Source organism: Vipera ursinii (genome assembly GCF_947247035.1).
Source record: "Vipera ursinii genome assembly, chromosome: 5".
Classification (NCBI taxonomy): Eukaryota; Metazoa; Chordata; class Lepidosauria; order Squamata; family Viperidae; genus Vipera; species Vipera ursinii.
The window spans coordinates 36,213,264-36,235,672 of record NC_139518.1 but is presented as its reverse complement, the minus strand read 5'-3'; the positions used below and the strand labels follow the sequence as shown (position 1 = coordinate 36,235,672).

Below are 22,409 nucleotides of genomic sequence, written 5' to 3'. Positions count from 1 at the left end.
GACGTCCTCGGACAAGTGCTGGCTCTTCGGCTTTGAAACGGAGATGAGCACTGGCCCCTAGAGTCGGAAACGACTAGCACACATGTGCAGGGGAACCTTTACCTTTACCTATCTAGAATATCAGAATAACAGAGTTAGAAGTGACCTTGGAGGTCTTCTAATCCAACCCCCTGCTCAAGCCGGAAACCCTATAAATTTCAGAAAAGTGGTTATCCAATCTCTTCTTAAAAACCTCCAGTGTTTGGAGAATGTTGTAAAACAAGCTATAAAAATTGTAAAACAACTTTGGTGGTAAAAAGTACAGAAATTTGAAATGTCAACATTAGGAAAGGATGTTTTCAAGGGAATTCTTTGTCTCCATTGTTTTTTACTATTTCAATTATATCCCTCTCTCATACCAAAACTTGGATATCAACTGTTGAAATGAAGCAGAAAAATATCCCAGCTGATAAAATATACCTGATCTAAATGTAAAAACAAAAATTAAAATTGAATCTTTAACTAATGATCTAAAGTTATATAATGATCATATGACAATGGAATTTAGATTTGACATATGTATGACCTTCAGCAAAATTAAAGGAAAAAAATTATCGAAATGAAAAAAAAATAAAAGTTAAATATTGAAATATTATTAAAACTTTGCCCAAATAAGAATGTTAAAAATATTTAGGACTATTCAAGTCATAAATACTTTGCTTGGGGAAAAATGGTTTCAGTTACTTAAAATGTTTGAAAAATTAAAAATTCAAAGTTAAATTACGTAAATTAATAAATCATAAATACATGGGTGATACTGATAATCGGGTAGAGTATAGTAAACTGGACACAATATGAATTGGAGAATTTACTGTAAGTTAGAAAGCCTAAAATCTGATGACTATGCATCATGCATTATATCCATAAATTGATATTAATCAATGGTATTTAACACAAAAAAATAGAGGCTGTGGTTTACTGACTAAAAAACAAAGAAAACATGGGATAAATAATTACATGAAGGCTATCAAATAGAAAATGCTCAGAAATGTTTCCAAGGAAAATATTATGAAAGTAGAAGCAAAAAAATGATAACAGTCAATTGTTGGAAAACCATTGGAACCGTTACTGTGCAAGAGCAGAAACTGACAATGTTTATGAACCGATACCACCCAGAAAGAAAAAATAAAGATTCATTTTTGCAGTCCAAAAATTAGCATAACCAAAAAGCGTGACGAAATCAAGAATCAACATGGATCAAGCAGCAGCAAAACTTGCAATAAACAAGATGAAACAAATTGTTTAGATTAACAATAAATAATGTCATAACATAAAATTATAATTTTCATTCTTGAAAATTGTATGATCATAAAATGTGAAAAGTTGAAAAAGAAATTAAAATGTCATCGGATTTTCATATAAAAGTGAACCCAACACACAATAAAGTAAAAGAGTAAATGTTGCACATATGACAATATCGAGGGAGAGCAGAATCAAAGGGGGGGGATAGGAAAACTTACAAAATACAGAGATCTAATCATCAAAATGGGTAGATTATGGGAAAGATCTTGCAAAGACATTTGTATTGATAGGGATGCATTAGTTGGAATAACAAATAGATTAAACACATTTTTACAAGAACTAAACCTATTAATGTCCAGGTTGGAACTCAAAATTCCCAAAGAATATCAGCAAAGTTGCAATTGTTTTTGCTTGTTGATGATGATAACTTTATTGTCACTTTGAATGTACACCAATCGGCATACATCAAAATGAAATTTCGTTGCATACAGCTCTCAAAGGGTCACCACCTCCGATATATACTTCTTGTTCGGGGCCCGCTCAAATTTCAAATTATCCATTTTAGTCTCTAGGGAGTGAACAATGGCAAACAGGACAGATGGAAATGGGGCTCCATGTGGATTAGCCCTCAAATTTGCTTGTATTCTGACAACTTCGCCTTCTTTCCTTTTTCTGATCCTGACTCTTCCACCCTTTCCTTAAAGAGGCCTTGCTTCTTTTCGCCCCTGGAGCACGCTGCTGCCGCCGCCACCAACTCCTCCAAAAGCCTCTCTCTCTCTTCCTCTGGGCCTGCCGACAGCCTCATCCAGTTCCTTCGCTCCATAAGCTCCAGGTCCTCTCCTCCTCTTCCTCCTCTGGAAACAGCCCTGATTTGCAATACAATCCATCACTAGGCCAGCAGTCAGATCTTGCTGCTGGTAGAACAAATTCAAACAGCGCCAACGACTTTTAACGGTCTCACCAACAGTTCCAAAACAACTAGAAACTCGCCAGGCCAGCAAAGATTGTCGGTTGTATGTTAACTTAGTTTCACCATGTTGCTCAAACACATTAAAATCTTCCTGATCATGTGGCCTATAGCCCTTACTATCCCTCCCAAAACTATTTGCCTTCAAGAGCCAATGCAGCCACAGCCATTCCAGGCGCCGCCATCTTAGAACATACATTGTTCTTTGTACTGTAATATTCTTTGATGAATAAAAACATAATACTGTATCCAGATGAATTAAACATTACTACTGCTGCCTTTCATAGCCTAAATGAAATTGCAAAGCCATTATATAGTGAATATATCTGCCAAGACAATTTCCCTGATATGTATTTCCCCCTTGATGAGGCTGTGGTTCATCTCCTCCTCAAGAAGCCATTGTTAGAACCCACCATAATGGAAAACTTTCATGCAGTATCCAATCTTCATTTCTAGAGAAGGTTGCAGAAAAGGTGGTCATAGAGCAATTCTATGAAGTGCTTTCAGTCAGGATTCAGGCCAGATACAGATTGAAAACAGCCCTGATTGCACTTTTGGATGCTCTTTTGCAGGAGCGGGTTGGGGTAACTCATCCATACTTGCTCTACTTGACCCTGTCAATGGATTTCAATACCATAAACTATAGTAACCTTCTGGAATATCTTTGGGAATTGGGAATTGGTAGCGCAGTATTATGTTGGTTCTCTTCCTTTCTCTGAGGCAATTTCCAGTTGATGTTCATTTTGGAGTAAGAATCCTACTCTTGGCTCCTGCTATGTTGCGCTGAGCGGTTGATCAGGGTTCCGGCCTCAACTCTTAGAGCCCCGTAACAGGGGTGAGAATTTAGAGGGACCCTCGCAAGGGTGAACACCTTGAATATGGAAGGATCTTGCCCTTTGCCACCGACCCAGTGTGCCGGACGTTCCAACAGTCACACTTGGGTACTGCGATAACTCAGGAGCAGAGTCCTAGGACAAACTGAGGCACCAACACAAGTTTGTTCAAGGTGAGAGAGCACAGAGTGCCCGGGGTGGATGTTTTTTGCCCCGGAACAGCTTCGCACCCCCTCCTTTTATTAGGCTGTTTCATTTGGGAGGGGGAAACACACTCATGAGGGAGCAACATAGGAAAACATAACTCATTGTATACAACTGCTATTGAAGAGGGCAAAGGTCATCACAGGAAACAATAAAGCATAGCTTATCATTTACAAACGCTAACAGAGAAGACAAGAGTTATCGCAGGAAGACATGACTTGAAAGACATAATCTTGAAGCAGAGACAATTTCAGGAGACAGGAAGCCATATCTTGAGGCATGGGCAATTACATGAAACAAGTCTTGTTATATATGAAGAATCACCAGAGGCAGGAATGTGATGCAGGAATGTGACCTTACAATTGCAGATTGGGGAAAAGGCAGAAGTGTTAAACTGAATGCAGGAATGTGACCTTACAATTGCAGATTGGGGAAAAGGCAGAAGTGTTAAACTTTTAATATGGGAATCAAAAAGGTCTTTTGCAGGTAGAGGAAAGCAGATTTTACACTTGCAGAAATATTATCACTAGAGACAGGAAGGGAGAACTTTGTAATTTTTAATATAGGAATCAAAAAAGGTCTTTTGGGAGTCTGGGATATCTACACTGCTATGTAGGGTTTGGTATTTTCTCCATTCCTATTTAACATATACATGAAACTTCCTAGTGAGATCATCTGTGTCTTTCCTCTCAAGTAAACCAGACAGAAATACAACCAGATGAGCTAATTCTACTTTATAGCAAAGCTATTTTAACAGAGGCTTGCAAGTCTCCTGCTGTATCTTTTTACAACCTGATCAATTGTATCCTGCCTAAGTTTCTTTCTTTAACCGTTAAGCAACTTGGGCTCCACCCTCTCATGTATGATCATTCCCTAGGTAGCATCTCTTCCCTGCATCCCTCAAGATCATTCTCACATATCATTTCACCACTCTCCCCTTCAGACTCATTCTCTCTCCCAGATTCCTCAGGGAAACAAGGTTGTGGGCTGTGAAAATGAAATGTAGCTGGATGATTCTCCTCTTCTTCTGGTAACTCCCAAGATTATCTGCTCCAAAGAGGTGACAGGCGCCCTCCCTCAGGAATCTATTGGTCTCCTTCCCTCATCTCCTCACTGAGAAAAATAATTTGAGAATGCAGTCTTTTATTTAAAAAAAAATACAGCTAGAGATGGACTGCTTGATTAAGCAGGATGCACAGCATCTTGAAGCACTCTTGGTGATTTGGCAAAAATCCAAAGAAAAAAGACTGAAAAACTTCTTCCTCTAAGTTCAGACAATCACCATGTGCTGTCAACAAGTGTATAAGTAGCCAATACCTCTTCAAATGCTACAGATGAAATATCACAATATATCATGCATTGGCAGCCAGAGAACTTAATGAACTTTATATTAGTAATGGAAATCTGGCATATATTATTCTTATATTTCTTTGGCCATGTACTGTTTATATACCTTGGGCAGCCTGGTCAGAAAATTCAGGAAGTTATCATCTTTAATGTTAGATAGGTTAGCACTGTCCCAAAAAAGACTCTGTGTGCAACTTGAGGGTGCTCATGGACTCACAACTTCTGCTTTATGACCAGGTGGCAGTCACATGGCTAGAAGGCCTTTGCTCAGCTTCAGGTAATGTGCCAGTTTGAATTTGAATTTTGAATTTTATTGAATTTATATACTGCCCTTTCCCGAAGGACTCAGGGCAGTTTACAGGGTATATAAAACATCAATACAAAAATTAAGAGCAATTTAAAAAGATTAAACTAAGTCCCTGAAAAATATAAAACCCCAGTTAAAACCCCCAATTAAAACTCAGCCTGGGCCGGAAAGCTCGAAGAGCCAGGTCTTCAGGTCTCGGCGAAATGATCGAAGGTCGGGGGCAGTCCTAAGCTCCATGGGCAGCTGGTTCCAAATGGCAGGCGCCCCCACCGAGAAGGCCCTCCCCCTGGGTGTCATCCGCCGGCATTCTTTGACCGGCAGCACCCTGAGAAGGCCCTCCCTGTGGGAGCGCACAGGATGAAGGGAGCTTGATGCCGGCAGCAGGTGTTCCCTCAAATATCCCGGACCCAAGCCATTTAGGTTGTACCCATTTCTCAGTCGGGTAGCTCATGCCATAATCATTTCCCAAATGGAATGTTCCAATATGTTCTACATGGTGCTGATCTTGGAAAGCATCTGGAAGCTGCAACTTTCCAGCACAGAAAGTTATATGCATTATTTGATCAATGCACATTACACCTCTACTCAAAAGAGCTGAATCAGCTGCCAGTTTGCTTGGTGCACTTGCCCAGGTTCGCCTGGTGCGCCAGTTGCGTCCCTATCTGGACCGAGATGCCCTACGCACAGTTACTCATGCGCTCGTGACCTCCCGTTTGGACTACTGTAACGCTCTCTACATGGGGCTGCCCTTGAGGACCACTCAGAGGCTTCAACTGGTGCAGAATGCGGCCGCGCGAGTTGTAATGGGGGTCTCCCGATACTCCCATGTAACACCTCTACTCCGCGAGCTGCATTGGCTTCCGGTTGCCCTCTGGGTGAAATTCAAGGTGCTGGTCATTACCTATAAAGCCCTACATGGCTTGGGTCCGGGGTATTTGAGGGAACACCTGCTGCCAGCATCAAATGCCCTTCGTCCAGTGCGCTCCCACAGTGAGGGTCTGCTCAGGGTCCCACCGGTAAGAGATTGCCGGCGGGTAATACCCAGGGATAGGGCCTTCTCAGTGGGGGCGCCTGCCCTCTGGAACCAGCTGCCAGTGGAGCTGAGGACTGCCCCCGACCTCCGTTCATTCCGCCGGGGCCTGAAGACCTGGCTCTTCAAGCTCTCTGGCCCAGGCTGAGGAGTAATTTATTTTAATTGGGGTTTTAATTGCACAGGGTTAAGTTTAATTTTTTTAAATTGGTTTTAACTTTTGTACTGTTGGTTTTTAATTCCCTGTAAACCGCCCTGAGTCCTCAGGGAAAGGGCGGTATATAAATGTAATAAAATAAATAAATAAATAAATATAAAGCCCTGCATAGCATGGGGCTGGGTTATTTGAGTGACCATTTCTCACCAGTTACAGCTACCCATCCTATCTGGTCTGGCAGAAGGGCATGCTCTAAATCCGTTCTACTAAAAAGTGTTGTCTGATGGGACCCAGAAGGACTGCCTTTTCTGCTGTGTCACTCAGCTTTTGGAACATCATCCCTTTGAGTATAGACTGGCTGGACCCTTTTGTGCTCTCAGAAGCTCTGAAGACATGGTTTTTCCATTACGGCTGGTTATATGCTGGAAGAATAGAATCTACAAGACAATTGCACTGTTTTTAATGTAATATGTGTGAATTATACTTTCCTGTGGATTATGTTTTATTATTTTAATTGTTTTTAATAGTTGTATATGTTTGGATTGTTTGATTATTTTTATTGGGGGTTTTTTTTTCTTTAATTGTGAGCTGCCAAGAGCTACCTATGTGACATTGGAAACTATATAAATTGAACAAATAAATAAACATTGCTTTACTGATTTGTCTATGCATGAGTAATTCAGTCTCCTGAATGCTTAATTAAATAAAAAGCCAAGTTCTAAATTTCATTTGCTGACTATCAGTAAATATAAAACTGTAGTAGAAAGGAATTTTTGCTATACTGCACTGTTTATCGCAACTATTTTCATGTTCATCAGTCCAAATCACATGGTCATAAGTCCAAATCTGTTCTTCTCAATGGGTGTTTTTGCTGAAAACCAACAAAAATGCAGGAAAGCAGTGAATTTTCAATGCTTCAATCAGTTGTAAATGTGAGCCCGTTGCCAAGCACCCAAAATGTGGTCATGTGATGGGGGTGTGTGACAGCTGGAAGTGCTTTATTGACCATAAACCATCCTTTGTAACTGTGAATAGTAGTTAAAGTTCTGTTGTAAGTTGAGTACTACCAATACTTGATTAGAACCCTCCTCACTGATAGATGCTGCCTTTAACTGACCTTATTCAGGTGTTCTTTTCTACTAACGGCTTTCTTTTGCCTCCTAAGAAACTCACTTGCCAAACCATCAGCGTTAGCACATTGCCTTTTATGTCTATTCTTCACTATATGCCTGCATACTATATTGTAATTCCTCTTCTACAATAAATTAAAATTCCAAATACTAACTAGGAGGGAATATCCCTGTATTCCATTCCTCTTTTTGAATGATACCATGACAATGTTATTACAACCAGATACTGATAGTTTCTCAGTATTTCTAAACACAATCTGCCATGATGTCTGGAGCAAGGAGAATGGAGGTATTGTTTAGAATGCCGATAGATACCAGCAGGGCTTTTTTTTGTCATAGAACACTCAGAACGGAGTTCCGGCACCTTTTTTGGATGGAACCCTATAGGGTAGGCAAGGTGGGTTGTATGACATGTGTGAGTTCCGGCACCTTTTTCTTTTACAAAAAAGCACTGGATACCAGAAATAAGGTATGTGATGGGGAGAGGCATGATTGCTAGAGGCCAGGTAGTACAAGGCAAGGGACTCCAGTAAAGAATATTTGTAGCACAGGGTTGAAACGAGGGGTCCTTGGTGCTTTCTGAGCTTGGTTGCAGTTAGTGACTAGCACTCATAATGTTACCTAGTTTGGGTAATGAAGAATCTGCAAAAAAAAAAAAAACAACTAAGCACAGAGAGCACCAAAGAGCAACCTCAAAAACAAGGGGAATGTTGATGGAAATCTCTCATAATTCTTAACCCTGCTTCCATAAGAGATTTTTTTTTGAGATTCTTAACAGCAGATTTCAATATAGGATTAATCTATTCACTTTGTACTTGGGGAAGTACAAGTATGTACACCTTGTCCTTTCATCCATGCATTTCCACTGTTATTAGTAGTACAGCCTGAGAATAAATTGGTTAAACAGAGTCAATATTTACAACAGCTGACCTGGCATTTAACTCACACAACTCACACAAGCCTAAACAGTATTGGAATGAGTTAGTAAATGGATGAGGAGTAGAGTGAATTTCCAGAAAACTAGTTTACTATTATTATTATTTTTTTAAAAAAAACTATCTTCTTGGAGATGTCCATGTAGTCATTAGGAATCCAGCTCAACCCAAGGGAGTCTTTACTTTTACCTGACTTGATTAAAGGTAGGCTACAGATCTGGCAGGCTCAATAATACCACAATTATTTTATTTATTTAACTATGCTCTTATTATTTTTAGAAATAACTGAAGGCAGCAAACATCCATTGCAACTTCCTCCTACTATTTTCCCCTCAACAACCATGTGAGGTCTGTTGTGCTAAGAGCAAGTGACTAGCCCAAGGTCACAGGGCTAGCTGGTTTTCGTGGCTAAGGTGGGAATAGAATTCACATTTTCCTGGTTCTAGCCTTTTACTTTAGCCACAAGACCAAAGTTTGTTGGTACTGTTGATGATAACAGATGACATACTGCAATGTCTAATATTTCATAAGTTTGGAACCTTATATTACTGTAATGCATTTCATTACTTCTATTGATCTTATTTAATTCTAACACAATCTAAGTGATATATTCCTTTATTCCTTCAGCTTCTTAAAATTAAGGTAGCTTTATGACTGGAAGTTTAATATAATATATGATTTCTTCCTTTTGCAATTGGTAGCAATATATTAATGAAATTTTAAAGCTTCTGCAAAAACTAAGTCCAGTAAGTTAACAAGAATTGCAACATATAAAAGCAGCCCAAGGAAATTAAACAACATAATAAACTTACAGGCTTATTTCATCAATCAGTAATAACCATGCCTAGTACACTACACAGAAAAAAAAAATATGGATGGACTGTAATGAACCATAAATCCACTATCCATATTGACCTCCAACCATTTTTTCAAGCTCCAGTCAAAGTACCTATTTTGATTCAAAGACATAAAGCTTAAAACAGGCATGTCAAACTGCTGGCCCACGGACCGGATGCATCATGCCAAAATTGTGCCCACCCCATTGCTGGCAATGGGGAAAAAGTCCTGATATGTTGTGTGATAGCACGTGATGTTGCGACTTTGACATGCCTGGCTTAAAGGATTGACATAAAGAGAAATAGTCTGTTTATCTACACCAAACTTCAATCTATTAGATCAACCAAGGAGACAGTCCTGATGAAATTTTTCAGTTAGTAACCAAGGATTTGTGGATTCCAAAGGCAGATTTTTTTATTTTATTGTAATCTGATTACATATTATTTTTTTGAAAACTTGTGCATATATTTTCAAACTAAATACCATTGGAATCTCCAATTTGACAGCTAGAAAAGAAATGTGATGGAGTCAAGCTGACTTCCCACTTAAAATTCTAAACATACAACCTTAAAAATGAACTGCTACTTGTACTCCAGAACTTTTTACATTTACTTTTGCTTTTCACATTCAAAAGTTTTACAACCAGCTCTTTCCAAAGTTGAAGAATTTTTATATATACACTGGGAACACAGCAAGTAGATTGCAGAAATTGATGACATAATTATGTCAGCCACAAAGAATTCTGGGAATACAGCTGTGACAAAATGCAACTGAAAACTTTTTTGAGAACATTCATGTGAGTGGGTGGAAGAACTAATGACTCCATTAAAACAAAAGTAATGTCCTCTCTATATAAATTTGCTTATGCAGGAAGATTTAAGTAAGGAAAAAAACTATGTTGTTACATAGAGTGCCTGTTTTGTGACCATCAGCAAAATGGAAGAATTTGTCTTTAGGATTGTCAACAAAAAAAAATGTTTACAGTTTTAAATTTACTCAGAAACAAAAGAAAAGCAGACAATGACAAAAATGATCTATAATCAGATAAATACCAATATATAAAAATGTTTATCATCCATTTCATGATGGATCCTACCAATACTAAAACCTATTAATTCTTCATGTTTAATAATTTTAATGTGTTAATTTACAGTTATGATTATCTACACTATATCTCTGTAAACAACATCACTAGAATAGATGAAAGTAAAGATGAAAGTATATAAATAGGACTCTGTTTTTATATGCACAACTAACCATTATATTTCATGAAGAATTACGTTACTCTTGTTTTTGCAAGGATTGCATATGAGAAAACAATATAAAAGTTTGCTTTCGGCTTTTTGTTAAAATTGTTACTAACATATTTTAAAATCTTTAAAAATGATACACAATTAATAACAATATTAATAACAATTAATAACATAATAACAATAATATTAATAGATATGAATTAAATTCTATCAGGCTTCTCATTCAGAACATAACTCCAAAGAGAAAGCCAAAGGAAAAGACAAAAAAATTATAGCCAAGGTTCAGCAAGATAGTTAATCTATCTGGCCTTATGGTGCCATGGGGTTTCTTTCAGTATGACACAAAATTACGTTCCATCAGATGAAAGAGAAAATAATAATAATGCTACAAACCAGAAAATCCATAGTAGCTGGGTAGAAGCCAGCATCATTGAGCAAATAGCATAGCATCTTATAAAGAAAAGCATGAAGCCCAGGAATGGTTAGTATCTTAATGGCAACCTTACACACATATCTGCTAGGTCATTCCAGTAGCTCCTTTTCATCAATGGAAATTATTACTATTACCATAGGCTATTTCTTTTGTTCAACATAAAGCAGAAGCTTCTTTAATTTTTTGCCTCCAATTAAATACAATAAATGCTTTGCTTAACCTTCTCCACCATCAAATAAAAGTAACCAAGCTCCCATTTTTCATTGCCAAGTGTGTAACTACCTTAAAAGAAATATTTTCTATTAATCCATTGCTTAGCCTACATGTATTTTAAAGATGTCAACTCTTCTGAAAAAGTGAGCACTGGGTATTAAAGAAAACTGCCTCAAGATAGATGAAAACTACCAGTGGGGGTGTCTTTTATTTTTTCCCCCATAATCACCATATTTATGGTAACTAATACCAGGTGCCCAGTGGGTTTCAGAAATAAAATCTGTGGAAATGGCCATCCATACCTAAGGAAAAAAAGGGGGGAAAGCCAAAGAATAAAATATACTGCTCAAAAAAAAATAAAGGGAACAGAAAATAAGACATCCTACTATTAAATACAGTACATTGTGTTGTTTAAGTGTTCCCTTTATTTTTTTTGAGCAGTATATATATGTACTTCTTAAAAGAAATATATTTAATAATTATTGAATTTAACTGGAGTGAATTTAACCCTTGTGAATCAGCACCAATACAAGCTGATATGTAAATGACATTTGTAACATGTATTTTCTACAGTATTTTGATATTATATTATATTATATATTAGATTGTATTTCCATTTGAATAGAAATTTAAATAGTATACTTTATGGGACAGGTATGTAGAGCTGTGGTACTTGAATTGAAAATGCCATGCAGTGCATTATCACAAATTGTAAGGATGAGGGGAAAAAAGTTTCAGGTACAAATTATATAATTATAAGAGGCAACTCATGTCATTTATGATCTAATGAAGAGCAAAATAACCAGAAGTTTGGTAGCACGTTTTCCAACTGATACATTTTTCTTTAAAAGCCTGAGGTTTTGTAGCTCGTAAGGTTAATTAAAATGAAGCTGCAAATTACAACAGTGAACAAGTATCAGCAAAACGATGTTAATTCAGATTACAAGAACCAATCAAGAGTCAGGTTTCCCTCCTTTCAGGTGACTTTTCGAAAGGGGAGGGACAGCTTCATTTTTCTTTTCTCTTTTTTTTTTGTCTTCCATGAGGGGAAGAAATATTCCCTCTTTTCAAACAGGACTCATGGAGTTTTCCTGATGTTTTTTTTCTCTCTTTGTCTTCAATTCTCAGTTAGCTTAATCTTCATCTACCTTATATTGTAACCGACCTGTATCTTTTTCTGAAATAATAACTAGTCTCATTCTGGCAGGGAATTTACTTTATCCTGGTCTAGCTATCAAAAGGCAAGAAAGGGGAAAGAACAGTTTCTGCTCATCTCCCATTTGATGGTGGCAATGACAGATTCCCCCATCCCCCACCCCACTCTGAACTGTGGTGTAACGATCATAGGGAAGCACTCTAGAGTCCATGGCTAATGCACCACATCTCAAGTGTTCACTCCATTATGGACATGTCTATTGTTCATTTTATTTATTTATTATTGCAATGTTATATTACAGCAAAGGAGAAGAGCAAGTGCTGAAATGAACAAAAAAGGGAGAGATGAATTTCTCATAGGTGCCAGTGGAAAAAGGAGTTTATTGAAGACCAATGAATTTTAGAAATGTATTCTTTCTTCAAGAGTACTGTAAAAACAGAAATAATAGAAAAGAAAGCACTAACGTGATTTATAAGACACATGTAACAATGCTTTAAAAATACATAAAATATTATGTATGTTCTAACTAATTCAGAATAGCCTGAATGAATGTTCTGTTTATTTTGCTTAAGTATGGCAGAAAAGAATGTTGCTGTAATAAACCCAAAAATAATAATATAGTACAATGAAAATGATACCCCCAAAGCATGTTGTATATACTTGTCTCTAATGTAAATAAAAACAGAAAAGACTCTTTAGTGCAAAATAAATTGTGGTCTACCTTCTGAATACTTGTAAGCCAGTCAGCTGGCCTGTTGTGTGAAACTGAATGTAATGAAGATGAGAACAGCTATGGTGATTTATAATGCTAGAAAAATATTGAGGACTATGACAGCAACATTCTTAGACATGTTTGAATTTGTTTGTATTTCTTAAAATATGTTTCACTATAGTGGCCCTAATTCTTTGGGTTTTTTTACACTGCCTAATAATTTCAGTTCTAATCTTAAGAGCACTTGTATTTTTGCCCACATAAACCTTAGGACAAGGGCACTATATGGCATATACCACCTGAATGCCGATGCTCATAATGGAACTTTGCAAAGATTCTCTGTACCTCTAAAGCAGGGGTGTCAAAATGTCAGCCCGTGGGCCAGATTCATCATAGCGAAACCACGTCCACCCCATTGCCAGCAATGGCAAAAAAGTCGTGATACATCGTGACACATCACGTGACATTGCAAGTTTGGCACCCTTGCTCTAAAGAATTAATGAAAGGACTTGTTTTATGTCTGCAAGGAAAGAAAGGAATAATTACATTATAAATATGTTCATTAACATCAATCCCTTATATTAAATCATTTCTAATTCATGTCTTTGAGAATCCTTGTCCTCTTATAAGCAAAGCAAGGGATTAACTCGGAGCCTGGAAGGTTCTTAAGCAACTCCAGATCAAAGTGCATGTCATCCAATCATTCTCTGTATTTTAGGAGCCAAGTGGTGCAGCTGTTAAAACAGGGGTCCCCAACCTTTCTGGGTTGGTGGACAGGGGCATCTTTACGTGCATGTGCGAACGGGACTGCAAGCACACATGAATGGGCTGAGATTGTGTGCATGATGCAAACGGGGCCATGAGCACCCGGGCAATGCTAGCATGAGTGGGGGGAGTGTGTGCATGCAGCAATGCTAGTGCCCGCACAATGCTCACAGCATCACTAGCACCAGCAAAATGCCATGATGCTAAGCGCAAGTGGGGGGATGAGCGCGTGCACGCACATACACTGGCCAGCTGCTCATGCAGCCCAGTGGCCAACAGCCCACAGCCCAGTAGTGGGCCACAGCCCACAAGTTGGGGACCCCTGGCTTAGAATGCAGTATTACAGGCTAACTCTGCCCACAGCCATGAGTTTGGCTTGACCAGCTCAAGATTGACTCAGCCTTCTATACAGTATTTCCAAAGTAGGTAAAATGAGGATCCAGATTATTGGGGACAATATGCTGACTTTGTAACCTGCTCAGAGAGTGCTGTAAAGCACCATGAAGTGATGTAAGTGCTATTGCAAAATAGTGCTCCTCTAATTGTCTCATCCCTTTTTCAAAATTAGTTTCCATTGCTGAGCTGATTCTAAGAATCATTCTTAGTGTTCAAATGGTGCTCTAAATGTTTCGGAACTGTACTTGCTTTCTTTTGCCACAGGCATTCCACTTATCTTGACAGGTTTTGTATTTGTTATTTTATCTGGGTTTTTCTCTTTTTCACTTTTGCTGTCTTAGGTTCTGGAACTTCTAATAGCCAGACTTTTTTGTCTTTCTTATCAACAATTGTTTTAGTCTGGGGCGTTGTGTGATAGCTGCTTGTCTTTTGAACTCTAAAGTCACAGAGCACTTTAGCATCTTCATTTTCTATCACTTTGTCTGTTTTGTAGTTCCTGCCCATTCTTGCTTGCAGGTATTTCTTGCAGATATTCAATGCACCACTGTTGTTACTTTGTCATGCCATTGTTTGTAATCAGTCTTTTTGCAGCAGATAACTAGGTGATCTACTATTTTTTCAGCTTCTTTGCAGAAACAACATTTGCTTTTGCTTTTTCTCAATTCTAGTTTTGTATGCATTTATTCTTAAAGTTTGGTCTTGTGCAGCTAGAATTATCCACTCTATATTTTTCTTCAATTTCCTGCTCTTAGCCATTGTCAGGCCTTCTGGTTTTCTGATTGGCCTGCTATTTTTTCTTTTATGTAGTGACCATGTAATACTTTGCCTTGCCATGTCTCTTTTCTGTTCTTCATTTAGTCTTTCATTTAGATCAGTTTAGTCTCTCCGGGACTCAGTAAGCCTTCATGGTATCCTAGCTTCAGTGCATCTTCTTCACTGTCCTTCAGATATTTTTCCAGTGCTTTTTTTCTTCTTCAATAGTTTGGTGTACTTGCAACATTGCCTGCCTACCTATGTTCCTTGGTTAACAGAGTCTGTTAATATCACTGTGCTGATATATTGTTATTATTTTTTCTGGTCTTCCTACCCAGAAGCTGTAGTTCAGCTTGAGTTCAGTCCAGTCCAGTATTCTATCTGTTTGTCTAATGACTGCTATTTCCCAGGTTATAATAAAACTATTGTAATAATGATAAAATATGTAATATATAAAATGTAATATATATATTTTTAATTCCATTTATATCCCGCCCTTCTCCGAAGACTCAGGGCGGCTTACAAGCTTAGCAGTAGCCTTCATTCTATGTATATGCCTGCTTATTAGGGCTTTCACACACCCCCAAGCGGCATTATTACAAAGTCAGCTTAATTGCCCCCAACAATCTGGGTCCTCATTTTACCTACCTCAGAAGGATGGAAGGCTGAGTCAACCTTGAGCCTGGTGGGATACGAACCTGCACTAATTGCAGGCAGCTGGTGTTACTTAAGGAGGCATTAGCCCACTGCTCCACCAAGGCTATTTAATAAATATATTACAATAATAAATTATTTTTCTTAAACAAAAACTTTTTGTGCAAAAAAAATCTTATGTATTCTGTAATAATTTAAAGTCTGTAATCTGCATGTTGAAAAGCTCGATTAGAATAGCTTTATTAATACGTAAATATGTTGTACACTTAGGAAATATTGCACATATTCTGAATATGTATCACTACTTTCCTGAAATAACTCTAAAATATAATTTTTGGAATTTTCTTAATTAGAATTAAAAATAAAGCTCTGACAATTGTACACTATAACATATTCTTACAAAGAAAATAATCAAAAATTACATATATGAGAGAAAAGCCATTACTCTTTTTAAAACTTCTTATTCTTGGAACAAGAGTAATAGGAGACTTAATTATATATCATAATTATGTATCACAATGGAGAAAGAAAAGATGCCAAGTCATGTATGCTAAGTTATACATATATATGCAAATTTAAAAGTGAAATTCCAATTCAAACATGTTTAATTGAATTACTCTTCAATTAATTTGCACCCCAGCATGTAAATGAGATCAAATATGTACTTCAATTAACTTTCATTCAGTTAATTATCTGGTTTGTAGCCTGAAAGGCAGAATAGAAGAGAGTTCTTAAAGAAGCAAAAACTTCATTCCTTAAGTTACCATGAATGGTTTTACAATGCGATAAAGTGATTAGACAATTGTAGGTCTTTTGAGAGTAGAATGTTTTGATGTTTTTTAATCTGAAAGCCAGCTATTTGTTCACTCTGTGTAAAGCTTCTATATACCCATTCAACTTTCAGATTATACTAGTTCATCCCCTCTTTCAATCCTTCATCCAGTTAGCTCCCAAGTGTACAAATTCTGTTAATAAACATCCAGTCATACCACCACACAAACTTGAGTCTGCCAGTGCTTCTCTCAGCACTGAAGACAACAAAGAAAAGCAACAACCCTAAAATAACAAATTGTCCAGGTTGTCTACTCATAAAGAAACAGAATCCCTTGGAAAGTTTGAATTTAAGGAAACATTTAGTGTTCAGTAATTAATCAACATGGATCTCCAATGAGGATGTCAATAAAAATCTTAATTAAACCTAGGCCTTAAGCATAAATAACTGATTAGTTTGTATTGATTACCTGTTAAAATAAACTGAAGAAATAGTATAATAATGTGACAACTAAATGGATATTTTTGGTACATTTTGCTTCTCATTCACCATTATGATTGCACTCTGGATTAAAATAGCCATAAAAGATAAATAAGTGTGCTGATAATTCATACTTAATATTATGTACTGGGCTTTTGGAATATCACCACGTGTGTTGCTGGAGAACTAATGGTTCTCCAGCAACTCAGACAGGACGTCTCCGGTCCTGCAATTGGTCAACTTTGGGCAGCAAACATGGTTTCAATCCGATTTAGATATGTTTCTATATCTTTTAAAATAGACATATCTTAATGAGCTTTCTATTATGTGAGAAAGGGAGGAAATCTGATTATTTATTTAAGCAACAGTAAACAGCAACTTAAAGCAAAGATTAAAAGCAGAAGCAGTGACAGAAATGTGCAGATAATTCAAGTACACATACTTACAGTCACTGATAGCTGGGGTCCATTAAGTTGTGCTTGTAAAATGGCCTCATTGATTGAGTACCGAATACCCAGCAGTGCCAATTCTAGATCATGAGTTCCAGCCATCTCATTGGTGAGGTATTCCAGGGTATAGATATATTCCCTCCAATGAATGTCCAGCTCAGATACGCTAGCAAAACAACCCCTCATCACATTTAGACAATATCCTTCACAGGGCCTGATGAGGGTCAGGCCTTGGCAGTGAGGACAATACTGCATTTTCACAAGGCCTCGGATACATTCTTTGGTTAAAACAGCATGTTCAGTGGCATTTAGCACTTCAACACCCATTCCCAAGGCCTGGTTGAATGTTCTGCTTGCCCTCAGAGACTTTGCTAGCTCCATAACAGCTTCTTTGGAATAGCGTCCAAATGGATTGATGTCTTGTCGTGTTTGTCGCAGGCATTCCATATATTCTTCTGACAAGTCCGTCATGCCAGGGTTTATCAAGCGGGTATAAACCAAAGGGAAGAGGCTGTCGAAGAACCGGAAAAATGCTTTTTCCACTCTGTTTTGAGCACCCAAGAGGTAGAGAGAGAGGTCTGTAAAAAGTTCTTTCACAGGCTCAGCTGCCTCCTTTGACATAGATCTGTAGACAGTCTCAAAGAGAGAAGTGGTGTGATTCTCAGCAAAACGAAGCAGGGACTCAAAGGCTGCTGCAGAAATACATTAAAAGTGAAGGGAAAGTCAGTATTTCCTTAATACAGCTCAACAACTTGGATCTAAATATTAGACCAGTACTAATTATTATTCAGTTGCTTTACAAGAGAGCTAGGCATTGTTTTTCTATTTCACAAATTGGTGCAGTTGAAATGGGGAAGGGGAATCTCACTGCTTTTATTGGTTTTCAGTGCTGCTTTGTTTGATGCTGACATAGAATCTCTAAATGCAGGAATACCTGGAAAGCCTGCCTTAATTCGGTATCTACAAGATTTCAATTCCCAGAATATGTCAGTCCTGGGTTTTCTGAAGAGGTGAAGTTATACTGTACATATAGGGATCTTCACTTGGAGAAGCTGGAGTACATAGAGACTTCTCCAAAGCTAAACCCATGGTGGAGCAGAGACCATAGTTCACTGAACATTTTTGTTTTCTTTGCAAAGTTCTCAGATTCAGTACCTGGCATCTCCAATTAGGACCAAAAATCTGAAATCTTAGTGAAATGTGGTCCAATGCAATGTACAGCCCTGAATGTTAGAGTGTTTGTTCTGTGAATCAGCTTCGTTTGTGAAATATTTTAAGAGCAACTGACAGAAAAAAGGGGAGGATTAACTGTCGCTCTTCTGAGGGACCTTGCAGATATATAAGAAACATCTGGATTGCAAAGTACCAACTGAATTTACCCCCAATTAAGACTATGTAATCACTCACACATTTTATATATAAATTATATTGAAGGGTAAATAAAATAATAGAATATAAAACTTATAGTGAAGTAATTAAGGTTTCTTTACTAAAAGGCTATTAAAAGAACTCATGAACAATTCTTTTTCTCTTTAAATGCACTCAAATTCTTGATACAGAAGATAGAATTTCTTGAATTTTGTAGTTCATAAACACACGTAGCTTGGTAAGGTGCAGATTTTTTATTTCCACCATATTACTTCATTTCCTTTATCCTATTCAACATTGCTTGCTACAGTTGTAACCTTAAACCAGTGCAATATATAGAAAACCTGAGGAACCCATAGATGTTGGAAGATAAAATTATGCTTCACTCAATCTGTTCCACAACCTTAGGATATAATGTGATTTTAGGTTCTGTAAATCTGTGCAATTTACAATTAAAATATGATTCAATGTTTGATTTCAACCTTTAAAGTATTAAATAGTTTAGAATCTGGCTAAAGGAATGACCACCATATTAGTATGAACTTGTGTGGTTGCTAAGGTCAACAGCAGAAGCCTTCTTTAAGATATATCTTTGAGGTCCATTCATTATATACACAAGATAAGGAATTTTCTGCATTTCTAACAAGCTAATAGTATTTGATATCTGCATTAACCTCCATTGCTTCTGCCTTTAGATAAGAGGTCAGGATTGTATTTCCCAATCATACCTTTGGAGTTACTTAAGGAGGATTTTAGGTATGGTTGACAGGAAGGCAGATAGATGGATATTAACTTTTATATATTTTGCACTATTTACATATGAGCTGCAAGTCTATTAAAACTAAATAAGCAAGCATTTTGTGTGTTGCCTGTTCTTTTATCTCAGGCATCTTGAAGTGGCCTAAAGGACTTTAAGTAGATGGAGAGTATTAGTCTGATAAAAAGACCAATCAAACCAGAGTTATTTTCTAATACTACAGTCTTACTTCCTTTCCAAACATGAGGCTGATTTGTAGCAATTCTGTTTTACCCAAGCAATTTTCTTCCAGTTCATGATTCAACAGATATTTTGATTAATTCAGAAAATTGAGCTTGCAGCCTAGGACTTCATTTTGCATAAACTAATCTAGCAGTTAAAGAAAAAGCTTAGTCAAGAAGCAGATGAACAAATAACTAGCATAAAACTCCCTTTTTATGACCTATAATTCTTTAATTCAGGGTAGAGTCGGGGAGAACTGGATGTAGCTGAGCATTTACTGGCTGGATGCCCTTTCTGATGCCATGGGGAATTCACAGCAGGTATTTTTTTCTTTGTGCCCTAGGAGAGAAACATTTGCTGCTACCTAGGATTGAACTCAGAACTTTCTGAGTGGGAGGTGAGTGTCTTCACCACTAGGCCACCACGCCGTTCAAACAAATAGCTGGAATAAGCCATAGCTATATTGTTTATTGCTGTATGATACAGTTTCTGAAGATGTGTGTGTGTGTGTGTGTGTGTGTGTGTGTGTGTGTTACATGTTCAATTTTGAAGCTGACAATTCTATGTGATCATGATATCACAGGATAGGCACTGATTAAATGATTGGAAGCAGAATTGATATGCTATAATATTTCAAAACAGTTCTATTAGCTCCTTGAAAAACCTGATAAGATTATAATAACTTACAAGTTGAATGTTTTTGTAATTCTATGACCCTTGAAAAGAAAAAAAAACTCAATTTTGCTCCTACATAGCTTGCCAAGTAATATATTGAGGCAGCTTTTACAACTCAGCTGTAAAATTGTAAAAATGCAGTTTATAACGGAAAGACTGACATTGCAAAAGTAGTATTGTACAGAAAAGCTACTGTACTCTAAGTGGAACAATGTTTTCTAAAACCCCTCTGTTTAATATTTTTGGTGTAAATGGGATGAGTGAAAAATGTTGGAAATGTAGGGTCTTTGTACATATTTGAATGAATGTTATCTCCCCACAATTCATTTTGTTCTGAATTTCAATAGTTTATGAAACAAAGGTGAAAATGGAATACAATATGGCAAACTTAAAACTGGGTCATCTTTACAAACTGTAACCCTAAAGTCAGTTTGTTTTTCAATAGTTATGAGGTACCATGAGATAAACAAATTGTTTGAGTGATATTCCCATCTCTCTCATATTTTAAAAAAATCATCCTTTGCACACAGGTCAGTAACTTCTTTTATAAAAGAGTAGTTCATTTGTTTTGTGTTGTTGTCCTGTTTTGATTGCATAAAGTATGCAACTTCTCATCTTAGCTGAAGTGTTATTGAAAGTATAGTTTTCATATATGTCTCAGAATTCTACATCAATGATCTGTTAAGACAAATCTGGAAGTAAAGGATGCTGATATTGGTTGCTATAAGTGGAAAATTGTAATTGAAAAGTTGTTAATTTCAAGATCTACTGTACATAAATGAAAGAAAGGTTTCTTCCCTGAACATTCATTTAGGTACATTGTACCCAATTTGTACAAGACATACTCAACTCTAAATCTTCAACTGCTTAATTCATGAGTTATTAAATAACACAGTTGGCTAGATTATACAGAAGTCATATTTTCAAACTAAATTCATGCAGTAATTCAGTGTAACATAAGCCAAACTAATCCTATAAGCAAGCCTCCATAAATAATTCCACTGTCCAGAAAACATATGACATCCCTACCTCAAGAATTAAATTTACATTATTTTCCATTCCCAAAGGCCCTCTAGAAGAGCAAGGACTACATCCCCTCTGAGACACATATAGGGATAGAGATTTCTTTATTTTCAGGAGGACTTGCTGGAGTCACTCTATGATGGAGATGGGCGGTCTCTAAATATGGTGTATAAATAAATAAAGAAATAAAAAGATGCTCCAGAGAAGTAGAAAACCTTGTCTACTGGATTCATGATGTCAACATACACACTTAGGGGGTGGGGAATCTATAGCTGCCTTCCCTCAACATTTTTACTGGATGGGCAGATTCCATACAACCCATGTTATAAGCTCTACTGGAGTTAAAAAGTAACAACCACCTCCTTGAACCTCACCTGGAAGCCTAGGAGCAACCAATGCAGCTCCTATAGTAAATGGCATCATATGGGCAGAACAACCTTAGCCCATCACTACCCTGGCTGCTGCTGCTGCTGAAGAATAAATTAACCAAGGAAATAGCTTGACATAACAAACTTCAGATATACTTCCTGCTTAGCAAAATGCTTAAGAGTATACAGTAAGTTTCAAACAGCTGCTCTGGCCCTGAAAATGCAAACTCAAGAACTAGTTATCGGAAAGAGGATGCCAGCTCCTGAATATTGCTCAAGACTTGCTGACTACACAGAATAAATTCTAAAAATACCGGGTTGCTTTGGGAGTCGGTTCTGTTGTTGTCTTTTTTCATGTAAATAAGATCACCATGTAAACATTTGCTTTGCCCTGTCTTAGTGGACAGAATCTTGTATTCCGTTTCCTGCACAGTTCAATAAAATTGATTCAAGCAGATGATGTGGTTTCCACTTGTCATTTAGGTCAGGGTGTTTTCCCCCTTTACTCCAGTTTAGATCAGCCACAGTTGCTAAACTGTCTTCATTCAGAGTGAGATGTAGTAGTTCAGACACAAAATAATAAGGTCATATGTGATTATAACAAAGCCTTTCATTCCAGGAACAGGGTTCAAGATGAAGTTGAGCCAAAGTTCTCCACTTGCTCTTCCAGAAGGAGTGTAACACTTTCACATTTTTAATATTTGATTCTGGGTAGGATGGTACTTCCTGTTTCAGAGCAGATTCACTGTCCAGGAGATTGACTGGATCTACAGCCCCATTCAGATCTTTATAGACCTATCCTGGTCTTAATAGATCTTAACAATAAGAATTTCAGCACATCTGCTGCATGCTCCAGAGTGGATATAACAACTGGATATCTTCAGCTTGGTGTTAATATATGACAACATGCTGACTTCATGCAGATATTGACC

General features: G+C 37.3%; 1 protein-coding gene across 1 annotated transcript in view; it reads right to left on the bottom strand.

The window, feature by feature from the left end:
- LOC310641754 (glypican-5-like) overlaps window positions 1–22,409 on the bottom strand; it is a 342,245-nt gene that overhangs the window by 229,992 nt on the left and 89,844 nt on the right. The window contains exon 3 of the mRNA XM_083364996.1: window positions 17,062–17,756. Within this exon, the coding sequence (XP_083221122.1) occupies window positions 17,062–17,756 (695 nt within the window). The remainder of the gene's footprint in view (window positions 1–17,061; window positions 17,757–22,409) is intronic.